Source organism: Ascaphus truei, chromosome 1 (assembly GCF_040206685.1).
Source record: "Ascaphus truei isolate aAscTru1 chromosome 1, aAscTru1.hap1, whole genome shotgun sequence".
Taxonomy (NCBI): Eukaryota; Metazoa; Chordata; class Amphibia; order Anura; family Ascaphidae; genus Ascaphus; species Ascaphus truei.
The window spans coordinates 129,582,464-129,602,732 of NC_134483.1; the positions used below are offsets into that span (position 1 = coordinate 129,582,464).

General features: G+C 43.6%; 1 protein-coding gene across 11 annotated transcripts in view; it reads left to right on the forward strand.

Moving 5' to 3' along the window:
* The window catches only part of CCDC171 (coiled-coil domain containing 171), a 279,688-nt gene that overhangs the window by 71,453 nt on the left and 187,966 nt on the right, over positions 1-20,269 (forward strand). For all 11 annotated transcript variants that reach the window (XM_075594761.1, XM_075594743.1, XM_075594738.1 and 8 more), the window contains 2 exons: positions 13,264-13,768; positions 14,209-14,325. In XM_075594761.1, coding sequence (XP_075450876.1) covers positions 13,264-13,768; positions 14,209-14,325 — 622 coding nt within the window. The remainder of the gene's footprint in view (positions 1-13,263; positions 13,769-14,208; positions 14,326-20,269) is intronic.

The following is a 20,269-nucleotide window of genomic DNA, read 5'->3' on the forward strand; positions in this document are numbered from 1 at the left end:
ATTGTCTGGTAACATCATCTTAAGTAATTGTTGCTATTACATGTATCAATTGCTGTACATCAAAATGCAACTTAGCCCTAATTTATGTTCAATCTTCTACATTTGTAGCCATGCAACTCTTTGCTTGATACAGGAAACCGCACTCAAAGAAACAAATTAATATCATACTTTGCGCTCCTGTGATTAGCATTTATGTTATTATTATTTTATGCCAGCTAAGTACTGTACAGTACTGCGCTCTTTAAAGTAAATGTAATGTATACATAAACGATACCATGCAAGGTCTGCGTATACCATACAATGATATAAGCACTAGATCTAAGAGTGGAAAGGGGAGCCTAAATCTAAGTAATACCAGTATGTTGGAAGACTTACAGCAATAATGACTGCATTATTGCCTGCTAGCAAGAAGGCTATTACAGCAAAGTACTTTGGGTGATATGGTGGTATAAGGGGATTGTGATCCTCTGTAAGCAATACATTTTTAACACAACAATCTCACATACCCAAGTCAAAGGCAAGGTTTTTATTCTGTTTTGTGCTCCTATGGAAAAACCTATTTTGCTGCAATGGTTTTTTTCTGGTGATTTATGCTTTTGATCTACAATGTTTGAGAATTATCCTAGGTTAGCAAAATAATTTTAGTTCATAACGTACAAATGGCCCTATTGTGTTTCATCATGAAATAATGATTCATGTACAATCATATCACAAGTGAATGCAATTCATAATAGATATTATTTTATTATTAATTATGCCCAGGACATACTTGAAAACGAGAGGTAACTCTCAATGTATTAGTTCCTGGTAAAACATTTATAAATAAATAAATTAATTAATTAATTTTTAATTCGTAGGCCTAGAGATTCGTAAACTTACAATAATATTTGGCATTCAGAAAAAAAGTGTGATATTTTGGGCAATTTAACAACCAATTTACATGGATGTGGGTGTTAGTCAATAATGGTAGTTATTATCTCAAATTGATGCCAAAAATCCATATGTAAATGTAAAATTTATTTACAGATGTAGCACTATTATCGGTCGCGCTGCCACTCCTAAAAGCTCACTCCATTGCATCTCCCACTCTCAGGGGATCTTGCTTGCTTACAGTGTGATTGTGACAAATCTATTACAGAGTGCTTTTCCTGGTAATGTACAGGTTAATAAGAGCTTCAATCAGACTTAGAACTTTGCAACTAATTTTGACAGATTTATTATAAATCATTCTTCCTGGTAATGCACAGGTTATTAAGAATTTATATTAGTGTTAGGGACCCTTGAGATGTGGTCTGCCGTGTAGTGGCTCAGGGGCTTACAACACTTTGGCCAAAATGTTAAACTAAAAGACCATTTTATTCAAAAGATATCTATACATATATATTTAGGCACTGTACCATGTATAAGTTTAATTGGATGTGCACTGAGCTCTGTCTGTGTTTCATGTTCTGTCTCTGGTTTTAAATATATATTGCCATGCTCAGTAGCACTCATCTGTGACACTTATATGCTTATATATATGTTGTGGTTATTTGGGGGGTTCAATATGAGCTTGTAGGTGTTCTGTATGTTTTACACTCCTAAATCCACCATGGCATCGTATTGTTTCCATCTGTGCACACGTGTACTCGTGGTCTCAGTAAGGAGACTTAATGGCCCATCGGGACTAACACAGCAGGGGTCCCTGTGTCTGTATGGGACTCGCGCTGTATGAATGCTACCAGGCTTCACCTGTCTGTAAGTCTGAGACGCGCAGGAAGCGTGAGACTGAATCAGTCACTCTATCTGTATGCCTCTAATAGGCGATAGTGCGGCTTTTATTTTATTTAAATAACACAGTATTGGACCATGGGGTCTCCTGAGCTGAATCACATTAATTTCAGGTTCGGGGACCCCTTGCTTCCCGAGTTACAGGCCCTGCTAAGGCAATGATGGGGTTAAGCCAGAGTAACTGGTTTATTGGGTGTTAGGTCCAATCTACCTGGTTGGACCTATAGGGCAGGTAACCTTACACACACACACACACTCGACCCAGGGAGCTTTCTATAGTACTGATATATGCTTCTGGTCTCAGATATGATAGTTACGAGCCCGGAGTGCGAGAAACAGTAACACAAGGAATGCTGATTTCTTACAACTGATTTAATAGGTGCACAAAGCAGTCTTATATACATGAAGCCGTTGTCAGTTCATTACATATGGTACAAATATGGATCACACATCCAAATTTACATGTAACCTTTACAATGCCTTTACGTAAACATTTTCCTGCTGAGCAACAGCTATTCAATGGGGTCTTATAAGGCTTTTAATGGTCTTGCTTCTTGTGCAGATGACAGGCTCAGACAGCTGGTCCCAAAGCTATTTACCAGTTTGGTCTCTGAGAAAAGCAAAGCTACCATATACTGTTTTTAACCTTTTCAGTCCCTGAGGGGAACAGAGCTGACAGATACAATTTTTAACCTTACATTGGGGGTAGAGGGGGTGGGCGAAAGGGGAAGTTGCCCCAGGGTGGGTGGTTAGGCCTACCGGGAAGGTTGCGGGAGGGGTTAACACCTTCATTACCTTAGCTGTAGTAATCGGGTTAAACCCTCCCATTACCCACCAATAGGAACCAATAACAAGGGAGGCGGAGCGGAGGTGTGGCCTCTGCAGAGGCTAGGATAGGCTGCAGGAGACAAGAGGGCAATTAGGAGTACTTGCCACGCAGCTGGGGAGCAATGCACGCCGTCACGTGCGCACGCGTGATAAACGTGCAACGCGCAACTTGACCGTGGGCGGAGCCAAACTCCGTGGCACGAAGTGAAGAGGTGCGCGTGCGCTCTGTAACCAGAGCGGGGAGGCGCGCTGCAGAAGGTAAGGAGGGAACACGCCGCATGGGACGTGTTACCCGATTCCTTACAGTAACTCGGGGAGCATGGGGTCCCCGGACCTGAAATTAATGCAGTTCAGCTCCAGAGACTGGGAGTGGTGTCCGGTGGGGGACCAGTATAGGCGATGTACAGCTTCTCAAATGAGAACTGAAATGATAGAGGCTGGAGCGCTCAAATGGTGAAAAAAGTATCCTTTAATGAACCTTCAGCAACATGATATCACACGAGTGTGTGAGAGAGATCTCTGACACGTTTCGCCTAATCTCTGACAAAGCGCAAGCATGCACGTAACGTGTCAGAGGTCTCTCACACACACTCTTGTGTGATACCATGTTGCTGATGGTTCATCCACGGACCATCGTTCAACAAGTCGTGAGTAAATAATATTTACAAATTCATAGACTTGATTATATTATATAAAGTTTATCTCCAGCGGAGAGATATCACACAGCCCACACGGGAGCACGCATACTCCGTTGCCACGGAGCCTGCGGTCACACCGGCAGGAGCTATACAAGTGTATTCCTCCTCAAAACAGGAGTAAAATTGACTGTCTTTTGAATACATAAAGAGTCCGTTTGTGTGGTATATTCCACAGAAGTTTTCATGTTGAACATTAGATCTCAACTATCAACATATACTTTCAAATATGAATAGACATGGACTGATTACTGTCACACTTTGAGCACTGTGTCCCACTTTTTCCCAGCTCCAGAGACCCCCTGATTCAGTACTTTGTTATTAAAATAAAATAAAAGCAGCGTGATCGCCTGTTAGAGGCTGTGACAGAGTCACTGACTCAGTAGGCTGGAATAGTGAATGGAGAGACGCTGCAGCCAGTTCACAGAGTGTTAATCTCCTCAGACAGAAGGAAGCACACCTGCAGCCTAATTAAGCAGGAGGCCTGAGAGACTGCAGGTTTAAAAGCAGGAAGTTACACACACACAGGGAGCTTGTTTTTCCACAGGAAGGTGGAGAGAACTCTCCCGGCTGGGAAGCCGTTGCTGTTGCTCTGGTCCCCAGTCCTGCGAGGAGCTAGGCTGCTGGGACCAGCTGGGACCCCAACCCAGGATAAAGATACAGATTGCTGCGAGGCTGGACACAGCCTGCTCCCCGGAACCGTGTTCCTGTTTGCTGTTTGGAGCTGAAACAGATAAGACTTTATTCTTATTATGCTTATTTGTTATCGTGTGTGTAGCATGTTTTGGGCATGATCAGATTAGCTGGCTGTCCGGTTAGTAAGGGCTCAAGAAGTGAGTTAGTGTCCCTAACGGGACTAGGCTTTAATTTGCAAGAAAGTAGTTTCTTAAAGGGACAGTGCACCCGTATTTATTTTGGTTGTGGCTAATAAACCACTATAGTTGAACGTTTCCCACCGTGTCTAGCGTCTTACTGACCCCGCCGTGAGGCCGTCCTGCCACAGGTGGTGTCAGAAGTGGGATGTTGCGCCTCTGGGGGTCAGTAGATGAAGATGTGTTGAGACACTGAACTTAAGCGGAAAAAAAAATGATTTTTGCTGAAGCATGGAAGTTACTGCTAGCAAGCGCTGAGTGTAAATTTTGCCCCGTCGGGTATGAAAGGATTGCTGTGTAAAGCTAATGCCTTTTGCTGAAGTGAGTGAATTTGCAGCTAGCAAGTGCTGTGAGCAAAGGTTGCCCTGTCTGGTAAAAAAAGAAAGTGAAAATGAATTTTGGCAAAGATGTTGCCCTAAGAAGAACCCAGAAGGTTCAAAGATTGTAAAGCCCATACAAGTTACGTGTGTTGTGCAAAGTCTGCCTCGTCGGGTGTGAAGAAAAAAAAAACCCGGGGTTTTAAAATGGCCGCCGTCATGTGTCAGTTTTGCAATGTACATAACCATACAAAACAGTGTCCCTTCAGGCCATACGATGATGATGATGATGACGACTCGTATGTGGCCCCTGGAGGAGAGCCGTACCCACAGATGAATTTAGTATGCTGGGCCTGTCATAAAGTAGGTCACATGGAAGATGTGTGCCCCAAAATTTTCAAAGACAAACAGCTGCAAAAGCAAGCAAAGCCCTATGAGTGCAAGCAAGATGTGGAAGCTGATACCAGTGAGCGTGTGCCCAGTACCACTGATATCTCTGGAGCTAATAAAGCAAAAAGAAAGAAGAAAAAGAAAACTGTTCCTCAAATCACAGGGGAAGTGACCAAGCCACTTGAACCTGCGCTGTCAGGACATGCGTCAGAAAGGCGCCGAGATGTGCTGCAGACCGGAGTGACCGGCAGAATTGTCACAGGAACGGTGGCAAAGGAAAAGGAGGAGCAAAGGGAAGCTGAATCCTTGATCCAGGGAAAAGAGGCCTTAATTTCTGCACTCCAAACTGCCCAGCGTGATTATGATGTCTTGCAGAAACAATTGAATAGGGAGCGAGAAGCTAATGCAGAGGTACAGAGGTGTATACTCCCAGCTATACAAGAGTATGCAGCTTTAAAGAAAACAGAGCAACTCTTGCGGAGTGAGTTGGAGGAGCTGACGACAAGCTTGAATAAAGCCAACACCGCAATTGCTAACATGGAATCAGAGAGAACAAGTCCTGACTGGAGACTGTGCTATCAGATGTCCCAGAGAGATGTGCAAAACTTCATCAAAGACTTAGAAGTTTCTCACCAAGAAGCTAGCGCGCTCAAAACAGAGCTGGGTACTTTGAAGAAAGCCAATGAGACGGTCCTAAGGGATATAGAGACTGTGAAAATGGAGAATATAAACCTGAAAGAAGAGGTTTTAAACCTGACCGGGTCAGGTCAGTGATGGGACTGAGAAGCTTCACCAAGCGCAGAAAGTGAAGGCGCAATTGGCGCAAGAAAAATTAGAGGTGCAGGAAGCACTGCAGAATGCAGAGAGGATGCAACGTGTCTCCCTGGAGCAGCACACACATGCAGCGCACCTATGGCAGAGCCAGCTGCAAGAGCTACATGCAAGTCTGCAAGCGGCCAAGGAGAAGCAGCAAGTGCTACAGGAACGGCTGAGTACCCAGTATGTCCCCACAGAACAGCATGAGGAGCTGAGGGCCACGCTGTACGCCACAAGAGCATCGCTGGGGGCGGAGCTTGAAAGCCAGGTGATTCTGTGTGAGAGGGAGCGCGAAAAGGTCCAGAGACTGGAGCAAGAGCTGGAGAAGCAGAGAGGCAACTCCATCTCCATGAGTCAGTATGCCAAGGAGAAAGAAACCTGGAAAACAGAAGCAGCGGCGATACTGGCGACAAAAACTACAGAGCTCCAAAAGATGAAGGCGGCGCTGACGCAAGCCCAGAGCAAGCACCGGGAAGAGGTGAAGGCCCTGAGAGGGGATTTGCAGGATCAAATTGAAGAGCTGCAGACGCAGATTGCGGAGCGCAAAATACAACTCGCCGAGAGGGAGGAGGTGACCGTCTGTCAGGTGGCTTGCCTGACATTGCGCTATGAAATCGAGATGGCTGATACCCACAGGCTGCTGGACGACACGGCTAATGAGAGGGACCGACTGCAGCTGGAGCTGGACAAGGTCTGGGAGGAGCACAGGCAATTGCAGGTCAGAAATAGAGGAAAAGAAACAGATTTAAGCCTTGCGCTGAACCTGCTAAGAGATGTGGAGTCGCGACTCAACGCCAAAGAGGATGAACTGGCAGCGGCACTGAGTGAAAAAAGATATGCAGAAGGACAGCTTCAGACCTGAGGAAGGACCTGGAGTCTGAGCGTGCTGGCCGCAAGTTGGCGGAGAAACAAAAGCGTGACCTGGACGAGATACTCGAGGCCCTAAAGACTGAGCATGTGGCTATGTTGGACACCGCTCAGTTGGAAAATAAGATGAGAAAGACATCACAGGTTATCCAGCAACACTCCCAACGGAGTAAATTAAAGGGACAAGAAAGAAAGGCCCAAGCCTACGAGTCTGCCGACAGTAATAGAGCGGCATCATGGGGTGCACTTAGGGTTGATAAGACCCCCACCCAAATTGAAGTTATAAAGATAAATGAGGTGAAAACCAACACTAAAAATACGCTGATGGAGAAAGGTCCAGAAGCCATCACCACTGAAGCGGAGTTACTGTCTTCACAAGAGAAGGCTAAGCTTCAAGGTAGCCCTCTAAGGAAGCTTTTCACTGGATCTGGTTTAAAGAAGCTTTCAGGCAAGAAGCATAAAGGAAAGAAGGAAGAAGAGACAAAGGCAGAGGATGTGACAGAACAAGAACCTGTCTCATTGGAGTCTCGTGATCCTGCAGAGGTAGATGGAGGAGACAGTTCGCCCTCTTCTCCTGATGAGTCTATAGAGACCTCTCCTACAGAAAATGTAATGGGAGACACAGCACAGACTGTTGAAACAGAAGGTGAAGGGGCCACTTCTGATGGAGAAAGAAAGAAGGAAGGCATTACACCATGGGCCTCTTTTAAAAAAATGGTCACCCCTAAAAAGCGTGCAAAGCTGCCTTCTGAAAGTGACAAAGAAGATGAGGTTGAAAAAGCAAAGAGTGCTACCATGTCCTCTACTGGTAGTGCTGGTTCTGTTGAAAATCAAGAGGAAGCTAAAGAAAATGGTGAGGAACAAAAGCTGGAAAAGAGCCCGGAAGATAAGAAAAAGGTTGACAGCTCTGTATAATGGGAAGCTTTAATCTGTGTGGGTTCTTCTAAGAAAAGGGCCAGGAAGACTTCTGATTCAGACGAAGAAGTACAAAAAACCTTTGAGGAAGGTCAAAAAACAGAGGGAGAAGCAGGACAAGCACTGGTGAGTGAATACTATGAGCTAACTGAGGTCTTGGCTCTTCTACAGGGTAAGGGAGACTCTGAGCCCAAGAGGAAGAAGGCAGAGATAGCTGATAGACAGCAGGAGGCTTGGGGACATTTGCAAAAGGAGACACAACAAAGGCGGAGCTTCAACCCTAGACTCAGGACGGCACAAGAGGTAGAGAAGGATGAGTGTTCAGGCCCAGATGGCCTGGTAATTACCCAAAAAAAAAAAATTGCCTAAATTGGAAGGCAACAAAAAAAAAGGGGGAGGGAAGGGCCGACGTCAGACATTTTCGCCAAAAAATGCTGGTGCACGGGAATGGTGCACGGGCCGCTCCACAGGACAATGTTTCGCTGGGGAGAGGGATATGTGACAGAGTCACTGACTCAGTAGGCTGGAATAGTGAATGGAGAGACGCTGCAGCCAGTTCACAGAGTGTTAATCTCCTCAGACAGAAGGAAGCACACCTGCAGCCTAATTAAGCAGGAGGCCTGAGAGACTGCAGGTTTAAAAGCAGGAAGTGACACACACACAGGGAGCTTGTTTTTCCACAGGAAGGTGGAGAGAACTCTCCCGGCTGGGAAGCCGTTGCTGTTGCTCTGGTCCCCAGTCCTGCGAGGAGCTAGGCTGCTGGGACCAGCTGGGACCCCAACCCAGTATAAAGATACAGATTGCTGCGAGGCTGGACACAGCCTGCTCCCCGGAACCGTGTTCCTGTTTGCTGTTTGGAGCTGAAACAGATAAGACTTTATTCTTATTATGCTTATTGGTTATCGTGTGTGTAGCATGTTTTGGGCATGACCAGATTAGCTGGCTGTCCGGTTAGTAAGGGCTCAAGAAGTGAGTTAGTGTCCCTAACGGGACTAGGCTTTAATTTGCAAGAAAGTAGTTTCTTAAAGGGACAGTGCACCCGTATTTATTTTGCTTGTGGCTAATAAACCACTATAGTTGAACGTTTCCCACCGTGTCTAGCGTCTTACTGACCCCGCCGCAAGGCCGTCCTGCCACAAGGCGCACAGGTAGAGTAACTGATTCAGTCTCACTCTTAGGCTGAGGACCAGCTGTGGTCGGTGGCGCACACGGCCGCCTGCGCGCGAACCTCCAGCAACTTGCCTCTAGTCTGCTGGTCCCCGCTGCCTCCTTCCGACGTGGCTCACTACGTGCTGTGACGTGTCAGCCGGCCGGAGCTACCAGCTCCTGGTGTTTTCCAACGCTGACGCGCCACGTGGTGCGGCAGTAAGCCAATGAGGAGGGGAGCTGTCGGGAGGGAGGCGGCTTGGGAGGGAGGTCTGAGGCCGGGGACAGACTCTCTCCTCAGGGATAATGTTACAGGGTGGCACTCTGATTAATGCAACTAAAAGTAGTTTATTGGGAAGCGATTCACTTTGCCAGTCTTAGCTGCTATCTCTGCACAGCTTGTCGGCCCCAGGAGGAGAGGCAGCAGCAGATAGGCGGGGGGGGGGGAACCCCTGGCACAGAAAGTATGATGGCCCTGCCCCCCACATCATTGCCGCGCACACCCGACCCGGTTTGGCCACGCTCCCGCTCAGAAAAAAGTTTCCTGCAGATCGCGGTGCAGTGAGTTGCATGCGCCGCCGGCAAGCAAGACAGCCATGCGGACGCGTGCAGCGTGTCCTCAGCCTTGGTGTGCATCTCTTACAGACAGGTGCAGCCCAGTAGGATTCACACAATGCAAGTTCCATTCAGATGCAAGGACCCCTGCTGTGTTAATTCCGATGGGCCATAACCGACAGGTAGGCGGTATGCCGTGGAGTGTCAAGGCATTGCATATTGTTGAACAGCCCATGCTCGCAGCCAAGCAACCAACCATAGCGCTACATTGTTAAATAGAAAACGTTTCTACCGTAGGGTATTATAATAGGAATCATTACATAACCCTTTTAATGCCAGAGGAGCTACCAATGTATTGCAAATGCGTTCTTGAGAAACCTCTGCAGCACCAATGGGGTTAACATAAAACAATGATCATAACACAAATATTTTTAGGCATACCTTTTCATAATTACTCCCTTAGTAGCCCAAGTGGTCATCTAAGCATGGGTTAACCCTAGCTGGCCACTAAAGGGTTAACATGGTAAAATGTAAGTGTTTATGTAATGTAGCTTATATCATCTACTCTAGGTTGGCTATTGTTATCTTGTCTGTGTGTACTGTATATAGTGGTCTTTATATACAAAGTCAGCCTGTGTTGGTGATTTGTAATATTTGTTAGCAGTAGCACTATACCGCCGGATATTAAACGTAAGTGAGTAGCATGTGTCATGATAATATCATGAGATATTAGGTATTTTAATCCCTCTGGTGCTTAAGGGGTTAATGAGCTACAGTTTGCCGTTAAAAATACAATATTTGGGGTCTGGCTTGTCATGAATCTTACAGAAAAAAGTATTACAAGAACATACAGTTACAAATAAAATGCAGAAAATGTTCTCAAAATAAAAAGGATATAACATTGAAGAAATCGCTATACATCACCATGTGTCATATGTTTTCTCCCAGAGAGGTCACTGGCAAGAGAAGATGAGATACCCCTTATTTGATCCCAAATGCACCTCTGTAGACATCTCATTTTCATAACCTTTTCCCAGACTTAAGTAACATTCTTTCCTCATGGAACCAGCATAAGACCACCCGCCGTACATCGGCTGTTAGATTGACAGTTTTATGACAGCGTAAACAACAAAAAAAAACCTTTTACAAACGACGATAAACTCCTCTTCATTAACTAAATGTAGTCATAACTTTCCTTAACTAATAGACACACGTGAGTCGCATCAATAAATTCAGGCGTTTATGGCAGACGCAAAGAGACCGCACATGACCTGTCTTAATCCTAAATTTAAGCGACAAATGAATATATGTTCCCCGGTACCTGCCAGACCTCTCAAATCTGGACCTGTTGCGCTCGTCACCCTGTCACAAATGTCACATATCAAAATTGTATAAGTCGTCATCGCTGCCAAGATCCCTGCTGAAATTCCTCTCCTTGCTTCCTTTCAAAATCCGTATCACACACTCAAATCTCCTCCTCACTTTTAAAGCTTTACACTCTTCTGCTCCTCCTTACTTCTCAGCCCTAATTTCTCGCTATGCATCATCCCGACTCTTGCGTTCTGCTCAAGGATGTCTTCTCTCTACCCCTTTTGTATCTAAAGCCCACTCCTGCCTAAAACCTTCTCATTGACTGCCCCACACCTCTGGAATGCCCTTCCCCTCAATATCCAACTAGCACACTCTCTATCCACATTTATGACCCACCTCAAAATACAACTGCTGAAGGAAACATATGAGTAGATCCATGGCTGATAATTAACACCTCATACATAAACCTTGGCCCCTTTGCAGATGGACTTACCAGAACGCCCTCCTACTGTCTCTGTACTTTCTTAATACCAAACGATTAGATTGTAAGCTCTTCGGAGCATGGACTCCTATTCCTAAATGTTTTATGTCTGAAGCACTTCTCCCCTTTATGTTGTGAAACGCTATGTACATTAATGGCACTATGTATATAAAGACATACATACATACTGTACATACATACATACATTCCATGTTTCATATCTTGGGATGACATAGGATAGTTCCACTCCTCTAGCAATCCATAAATCCCTTCCAGAGAATGCTTTGAAAAACCTTTTGTTTATGTCAGAGTCCCTGTCTGGCAGAACACATGTCTTTACAGTATCTGTAGAAAATATCAGTTTTTACCACTAGTCCTGCAAAGGGTGTTAATATACCATAAACCCTCTCTATGTACTTTTCGCACCCAACTTCAATCAAGCTCCTTTGAAGCTCGCACTGATTTATGACAAGCCAGACCCCAAATATTATATTTTCAACTTCAAACTGTAGCTCATTAACCCCTTAAAGCACCAGAGGGATTAAAATACCGAATAACTTGTGATATTATCATGACAGCATTTGATAAGTAATTTTGCAATAATTACTCATTCACATGTTCATTTCCATGTGCTACAATAAAAATATTAGCAACATATTGCAGTGGTGAAAAGTCTTTTTGTTACCGGTACTGGTTGGATTTAGTAAATGAGTTGAAAGGAATAAAGATTGGCAATATTTAGAGATTTTGACAACTTTTTCAATGATCAATCTTTAGAGAATCTTTCCCACAGTCTCACAATTAGGAAATGTAAATATATATTCTACCAAAGAATAACAGATAGTTTCATTATTTAATAATAAACCATATGATGATTATGTTTTGGAGACCCGTGATGTTGCGTTTCCAAACTGTTTCAGGTACCTACAGTATGAGAATGGTCCAACAATAATTTTGTAAAAGAGGTACAGTATAGAGGTAGATACTGCTGTATATATCCCTTTTACAAAATTATTGTTGGAGAAGGTTATGTAGGGGCATGGGACCCAAAGCAACATTTCCAACCCTTGATAATGTATGGAATTAAATAATATATGTACATTAAGTTTCAACATTAGGAAGTGTTATGTATTTAGCTAAAATGTATGTTAGTTTGGAATAGTTCATGTTCTTCTCCCTGCCTGCTGTATGTGTGCTTGCCATTAAATTACAAATGTTATTACACATTGTTGTTCTGTATGACACATAACATAATATTAAAGTAAACTACATTTGTCTTCCTGAGTATATCCATCACAGAAAAGACAAGGCACTATGAATATATTCGCTTTTGTGCCAATACATATTGGTGAGTCTCGTAAAGTATGACTTCCGCCCACATTTCGGCTTACAATTACAACCAACATGTTTTCTGTCCTGAGCAGTAATTTTCTTCCACCTTAAAACGACCAAAATATTTTGTGAACAAACCTCAAGCATTTGAGCTTTTGCATGCCTTAGGACTTTGTCACACTAATCTTTCCACAAGACAGTTTGTACTGTCCAGCTGTTCTACCCTCTAAATGATCTGTATCCCCTTTTGTGTTAGAGAGAGACATTGGTGAACTGTGTTTCACGGTTTGAGAGATGTAGAAATTAACCCTGTAAACCTTTTGTGGGCAGCAATGTCAATTAATGTGTCCGGATAATAGTACAAGGTCTGTTTCCACCCATTAGTTTTGGTTTGTTTCAAACAGAAATAACACAAGAGGTTATTGCCAACAGCAGACAAGGATATTAACTTATTGAATAGAAGGTCATGTGTGCTAAGCCCATAAATAACACTACTGTACTTCCCATCATTCCTTTCTTGTTTTCCGGAGCTGGAAAAAAAAATACATCAATGTGTTGATGGATCATTTTCCCCAACTTATTCTGGTTCTTATGTGCTGTATCAGCTGGAGTAGTTGCTTTGGGCTTTAAAAATAAGGCATAACACAGACAACAATAAATGCTTTACTACTGTGAAGGTGTGCAATAATGTTTATATATCAAATACTGCTACTGTATGAAGTATTTCACAAAGTAGAATACGGTGCAATGACTCTTCCAGGCAGAGCAGTCTGTTTTTCAGTATCTGAGACATGGGTAGATAGTAATCCCACTTCAGAGGCTAGTGCATTAATATTAATGGTTTTTCCCATGGACGGCTTTCCCTACTCTACATTTCTGCTCTCCCTGTGAATAAAGAAATGTGCTTTCTATCATATCTAATTTTCGAATATTATATTCAACACCCTTTTTCTGTTCTTGCGTTACAGAAATTTCAAACTATGACAGAAAAATCCAAAGACAAAATTGCCATGTTTGAGAAGACGAAAGATCAGGCTGCTCTTGAAAACGCCCATATAAAAAATCTCCTGGTAAACACTGGAAGGGACCACAAATCTCTTCTTGCTGCGTGTGCCCTTATGGCAGGAGCATTATACCCGTTGTACAGCAGATCTTGTTCTCTGGCTGCCCAGAGAGACTTTCTTCAGGATCAAGTTAAGACTTATGAAGCGGTACAGAACGAAATCAGGACACTGGTCCAAGCTTTGTCTGAAACCGAAGAAAAAAAGCACGGCGAAGCCAAGATAAAGAAAAAACATTTCAGAGGCATGATACGCGTGTTCCGGAAAGGTGTAATTACAGTGTTGGCTGCGAACCGGCTCCAGCGTTTTGGCAGGTCCTGCAACTCTTTGTTTACTTGGATGGAGGGTTTCAAGAAAGGTACTGCAATCTTGGTGTGCACAGGAGGAGGCCAGAGGAAGCACAGCATGTTGAGTAAGAGGACTCTCTTGTTGAGTAACAGGACGCTATGTCACAAATCGTAAAAAAAATAATAATAATATATATATACTGTATTGTACTTACACATGATACTTGCCGTCATTAATATAGAGTACCAATCTTGACACTTTATCCACTTTTATGTTCAGTGGGAATGCACAAACCTTTTAATATTACATACAGTATAAAGAAAGCAGCAGTCAATGTAACTTTAGGCTGACTAGTGAAGACTGAATTTAAATATCTAGTACTTTTGAATTCACAGTTTGCTTTTGGTACCACTTTATGTGTATTATATATTACTATATTCATTAAACAAATAGTACTTGACACAGTGATGATACATACTTTTGGTAGTGGAATTCTTTTTATCATACCGTGGCAGTGATACAAAAACAAAGTTGTAATAAAGTACTCTCACTTCTTTTGGATAGGGCAGCAAGACGAGCAGATGCGTTTTCATGAAGCTTGGAAGTGGTTTACTAGCTCTGATCTTCTTACTGCTGTAGTTAGTTCGGTGTCCGAGTTGTCTGAAGTCCTAAATAAAACAGGTACAGTAGTGCTCTCTTATTGTGTTTAACTTTACAGTAATGCTACTACTATCTGATCGACCCTACAGTGCCCTACACCAGGGGTGCACAGGTTTGCCCCTGCGCCCCCCTGCCTGCTCTCCTCCCCTGCTGCCCCCCCCCCCCACCGCTCGGCTCTGGCGGAAAATAATGCCGCGGGTCATGTGACATCATTTGACGCCGGGTTACCATGGCTGCGCATCGCCGAAGACAAGGTAGGAGAAAGTTACAGAGGCCTTGTGCAGTTCCCTGCATTTAATTTAAATGTCTTGGGGAAGAGCGTGGGACCTCTGTAACTGCCGCGCCCACCCTGGAAAATCGCCCTCCAGTTTGCGCACCCCTGCCCTACACAATCATTTTATTTAGCATTGTTTGAACTGAGATTGGGAGACAGTGTCAGTGCAGGGCAGTTGCATTTTTCTGATCCGATCTCCCCCAGTCCCCTCATCATCAGATTTCCCCCAGTCCCCACCCCTCATCATCAGATCCCCTAGTCACCCTCATCATCATCAGATCTCCCCAGGCCCCCTCAGATCTCCCCCAGTCCCCTTCTTCATCATCATCATCATCATATCTCCCCCAGTCCCCCTCGGCATCCTCAGATCTCCCCCAGTCCCCCTCGGCATCCTCAGATCTCCCCCAGCCCCCCTCGGCATCCTCAGATCTCCCCCAGTCCCCCTCGGCATTCTCAGATCAACCCCAGTCTCTCCCACTCCCCCTCAGATCTCACCCAGTCCCCTCAGATTTCCCCCAGTCCCCCTCGGCATCCTCAGATTTCCCCCAGTTCCCCTCAGATCTCCCCCCACCCTCCCTTCCCCTCTCCTCCTCCATGCCTATCTGGGTGGACACAGGCACGGGAAATGGTATGCAGCGGCGGCGGGCCCCTCGCTTGAAGAATCACTTGACGCAGAGCAGGAGCAGAGCAGCACGAGGTGAGGAGCACGCTCTAGCAGCAGACATCGGAAGTTCTGGGTAAGACTGCTAGATGGCGCTCCTCCCCTGCAGTCCTGCGGTGCCTCAAGTGATTCTACTACGGGCTAATTCTTTAACACCTGGGGTCTGCCGCCACCTTATACCACCTCCCTGTGCCTGTCTCCGATTTAAAGACCAGTTCGGCGAACTTTGGAAAATCTAGGATCAGGTTCGCACAAACTGGTGTGAACCGGCTGAATCCCACCACTGGACTTATCTCCCAATCCATGGTTCCCAAGTCCTGTAAAATCTTTTGGTAATATAATTAATATATGTTAGTCTCTCCATGAGCATAACTTCATTTATTCTCTACTGTTCTTACGGATTGGGCCTAGTGATTTTTCCATTGGGCTGCTAATGCACATTATGCTGCTGTTAGGATGTGAGAAATGTATATTTTTGTGTGGGGATTTACGTTTTCTATTGATTTAGCCCAAATGTATATCAAGGGGTCAAGTGGAATTTTCATGTCAACCGTTCCTTCTATGATTCTCTGGATCATTGTTCAGTATTTCTGGATTATTGTACACACACACGTACACACACACACACGTACACACACACGTACACACACACGTACACACACACACACACACACGTACACACACACGTACACACACACACACACACACACACGTACACACACGTACAGACACACACGTGCCATGTCCCCGGCTTGTCCACAGTTCCTCCAGCATAGACCTGATGTTTCAGGGAAGATCTGTTTTAGTCTGTGTGGAGTCAAGTACCATCTGAATAAAATGTTGTATGTGTTCTCTTTTGTTGTGGTGCCGATTGATTTCTTTGAAGCATCGTTACAGATATCCTCCTAATCCTCTCTTGTAATTTCCATATTTAATTCCTCTGCCTTCTTTCTCATATATACTGTACATGGTCAGATACTTCCCCACCTTTTTTCAACTCCATTTATATCTGTGTGATTAGTCCCTTTTGGTATGTACCTAATCTACATATTCTTTCAAAATTTGTTAATTACAGGAATTGTAGTTGTTCCGAGGTTTTTGTGCACAATGTTTCTGACCTGCAAATACTTGAATAATTCTGATTTTGGAATCTTATTTCTGGTATATACTTCCCTAAATAACATAATTCCCCCTCCCTGTAATAAGTTACATATGTTTACTAAATTTTTATTTTTCCACATATCAAATGTTTGGATTATCAAAGTTTGGGATGAGTTGGGAGGGTGATTCACTTAATTCCCATTTTATTTTTGTTTGGCTCCGTATTTCTAGTGAGAACTTACTATACTTAATGTAGCTGTTGCATTTTTACCACAGAAAGTGATACCCCCCCACAATACAGCAGCCTTTTCTAGAGCTAAACGTGGTCTCAGACTGGCAAATGCCATCAAATATATGTGTGCCCTTGTAAATAATTCTATTTCTCAAGACCTGGGAGGTTTCACAGTATGTGACCACTTGGGGCAGGGTCTCCTTTAGTCTTATGTTGTCATTTACCCTTCACTTATTCCTATTGTTTGTAATGTACATTACTTACCTCCTAGTGTAATGTTGTAAAGCACTAAGTAAATGATTGGCTGTATATCAATACAATTATACATACATTCTGTTGGCAGCATTAGCATACACCCAGTATCACAAGAACGTGGCCTACGGGTTACATTTGACTTCTCCCTCTCATTCTCCTCTGTCAATTTTTCTTCCGTAACATTGCAAAAATACGTCCTTTCCTCTGTTGCTCTACTGCTAAAACTGTAACTCAGGCCGTTATTCTCTCCCGTCTCGACTATTGTAACCAGGGTCGGCTGGGAGTATTGCCTCTTGCCTCCTCTGGAGCTGGCATCGCCTCCTGCTACCACACGTTGCCTTGACAATGCGACGTCACGTGATGTGCGGGGCTTCTTGTAAGGTGATGTCGTGTCATCATACTGTCGCAGGAGGAGATGCCAGATACTTACAGAGGCCCTGCACTCTCCCACAGCAATCAAAGTTTAAATGTTGTGATGGTTTACTTAATCACCACAACATTTAAACGTTGATTACGGAAGTTGGGCCGGAGAAGAGCGCTGGTCCTCTGTAAGCACGGGGCCAGGTGCAGTCGCACTGATGGCATCGCCATCAAGCCGGTCCGGTGTCTGGCCTAACGACTTCTCGCCTATCTCTTCTACAATCTATCCTAAATACTGTTGCGAGAATCATTTCACTCTCTCCCAAATCTGTCTCAGATTCTCTTCTTCTAAAATCCCTCTCCTGGCTTGCTAGTAAATCCTGTATTAATTACAAAATTCTCCTTCTCTCTTTAAAGGCTTTACACTCCTCTGCCCCTCCTTACATATCAGCGCTAATTTCTCGCTATACATTTAATTTCTGCTCAAGGATGTCTTCTGTCTACCCCTTTTGTATCTGAAGCCTTTCTCACTCAGTGCCCCACACCTCTGGAATGGCCTTACCCTCAATATCCGACAAGCACCCTTTAACTCCACCTTTAAGGCCTATCTTACAACAAAGCTCTTTTATATAGCATTTGGATACCTCCCTTGGCTATACTTTGCATATGCATTTACTATGACCTTGCAGGCGCACTTACCATAACATCCTCCTACTGTCTCTGTAAGTTCTGTCTACTTACCACTTAGACTGTAAGCTCTTTGCGGTAGGGACTCCTTTTCCTATTGTTACTTTCATGTCCAAAGAGCTTATTTCTATTAAGTCTCATATTATTTTTTCATGTGTATTACTGCTGTAAAGCGCCATGTACATAAATGGCGCTATATGCCCACCTTCCGTGGGTTACAACTGACCTTATAGCGCTCTAGCATTTCAGGGATGCCTTGTGGAAAAACTACAAAGTAACTGGCGCTACCAAGGATCGTAATAACTACAGATACCTGTGGAATATGTGCACAAGGCAAACAAGACACACAGAAGCCCCATATTACTCTGACAATCTTCGCCAGAATACATCAAACCCAGCTAACTTCTGGAAGGTCAACAACAATATATTCCAGCCTTCTAGCCATCCTTGACGTTGGTTAGCAGGCTTGTCATTATTTGATCAAAGGATGTTACCAAAAGTCTCCTTTGTCTTACAGACTTAGGTTTCACTATGTATATTTCCCCATTTATTGTTAGCCCAATGGGAGAAGCCCAGGGATTCACTTGCTGTTTACTCCATGGTAATTACCCTGCTAAAAGTCTGTAATGAGATCCAGCGTGAAATGGAAATAGGACAACTCACTGGCGCAATATTTGTAGATTTTGCAAAGGCTTTTGATATTGTTGATCATGTTACAGTATCTTGCTTAACAAACTCCAGTGCTCTGGAATATGGAAGCATGCTTTAAACTGGTTCCATTCCTACCTATCAGGTAGAGCCCAACATGTGTCTATCTCAGGCACTAACTCCAACCCCTTGGATATCACATGTGGTGTCCCGCAAGGCTCTGTTCTGGGGCCCCTACTCTTCTCAGTGCTCATCAATAATCTTTCTACAGCTTGTAAGGGAGCTTCAATACACATGTATGAGGATGACACAATCTTATATGCACACAGCCCCAGCCTCTCCGACCTTGAACACGTACTTCAATCTGACTTTTTGAGACTTGGATTTCCCAAAACAAACTGTTTTTAAATACTGACAAGACTGTAACAATGGTATTTGGGACCAAGGCTAAATTTTTAAAGCTTCCAGTGACTGAGCTCCAGATCAGAACCAATGCTAATACCGCCCTAACTCCTGTTACTAGTTTTAAATACTTGGGCATATGGTTTGACTCCCACTTAACATTTGGGATGCACATTAATACCCTGACATCCAAAACCTATGCCAAACTAGGGGTACTTTATAGGAACAAATCCTCCCTAAGTCTGCTGGTCAGAAAGTGTATCGCACGGCAGATGCTAATGCCAATTATCGACTATGGGAACATAGTATACGGATCGGCACCCCAAAACCACCTTCGCAAACTTGATACCCTCTACATGTCAATATGCTGTTTTGTTCTCCAATGCAACACATCACTGTGAAATGCTCAAAGAACTAGATTGGTCATCACTTGAGTCTAGGCGCAAAGTTCATCTTTCCTGTCTTGCCTTCAAATACTTTCTGGGCATGATACCCATCTATCTAACAAGCTCCTCACCCCTACAACGTGCAGCACCTATCACCTGAGATCTGACTCCAAAGGACTGTTCATGGTCCCAAGGTTCAGCAAAGTCTTTGGCCGCTCCTCCTTCTCTTACCGGGCAACCCACAACTGGAACAATCTACCGGAAACTCTCACAGCCACCACCAGTCTAAGTTCTTTCAAAACTAAAGCAGTCTCACATTTGAATCTGGTCTGTAACTGTTACATACGCCTATAATATATATTATCTTTAACTGTGCATGCAATGTCTTTTATATAATGTATACCCTGTTCACTTATGTAACTATGTATTTGTAACCATGTATTATTTGTCATCATAACTCTATGCCCAGGACATACTTGAAAACGAGAGGAAACTCTCAATGTATTACTTTCTGGTAAAACATATTAGAAATAATACAAATAAAGATATACATACATATACAAACACATAACAAATAATATGGTATCCTAGCATTAGTTAATTAATTTTATACCCACATTATAATATATATATATATATATATATATATATATATATATATATATATATAATAAGCTTTCAATTATTAAATGTATGGATATCTTGACAGAGAATTCCCGAACTGGATTCCGGAATGGCTTTGATTTAGTGATAAACAGAAGAGGGGCTGGCATATGGATGGATTTTGACCCATAAATGTAAAATTCATAACTATTGATATTCATTAGACACATAGCTTACTTTTTAAAAAATAATTAATATACTGTATAGGGGTCCATGTACCAACCCGATAAAAATGTTTGGACACAGTGTTTCAGTATTGACGAACACGGTCGCCATTGTTAAAATAAACCATTTTG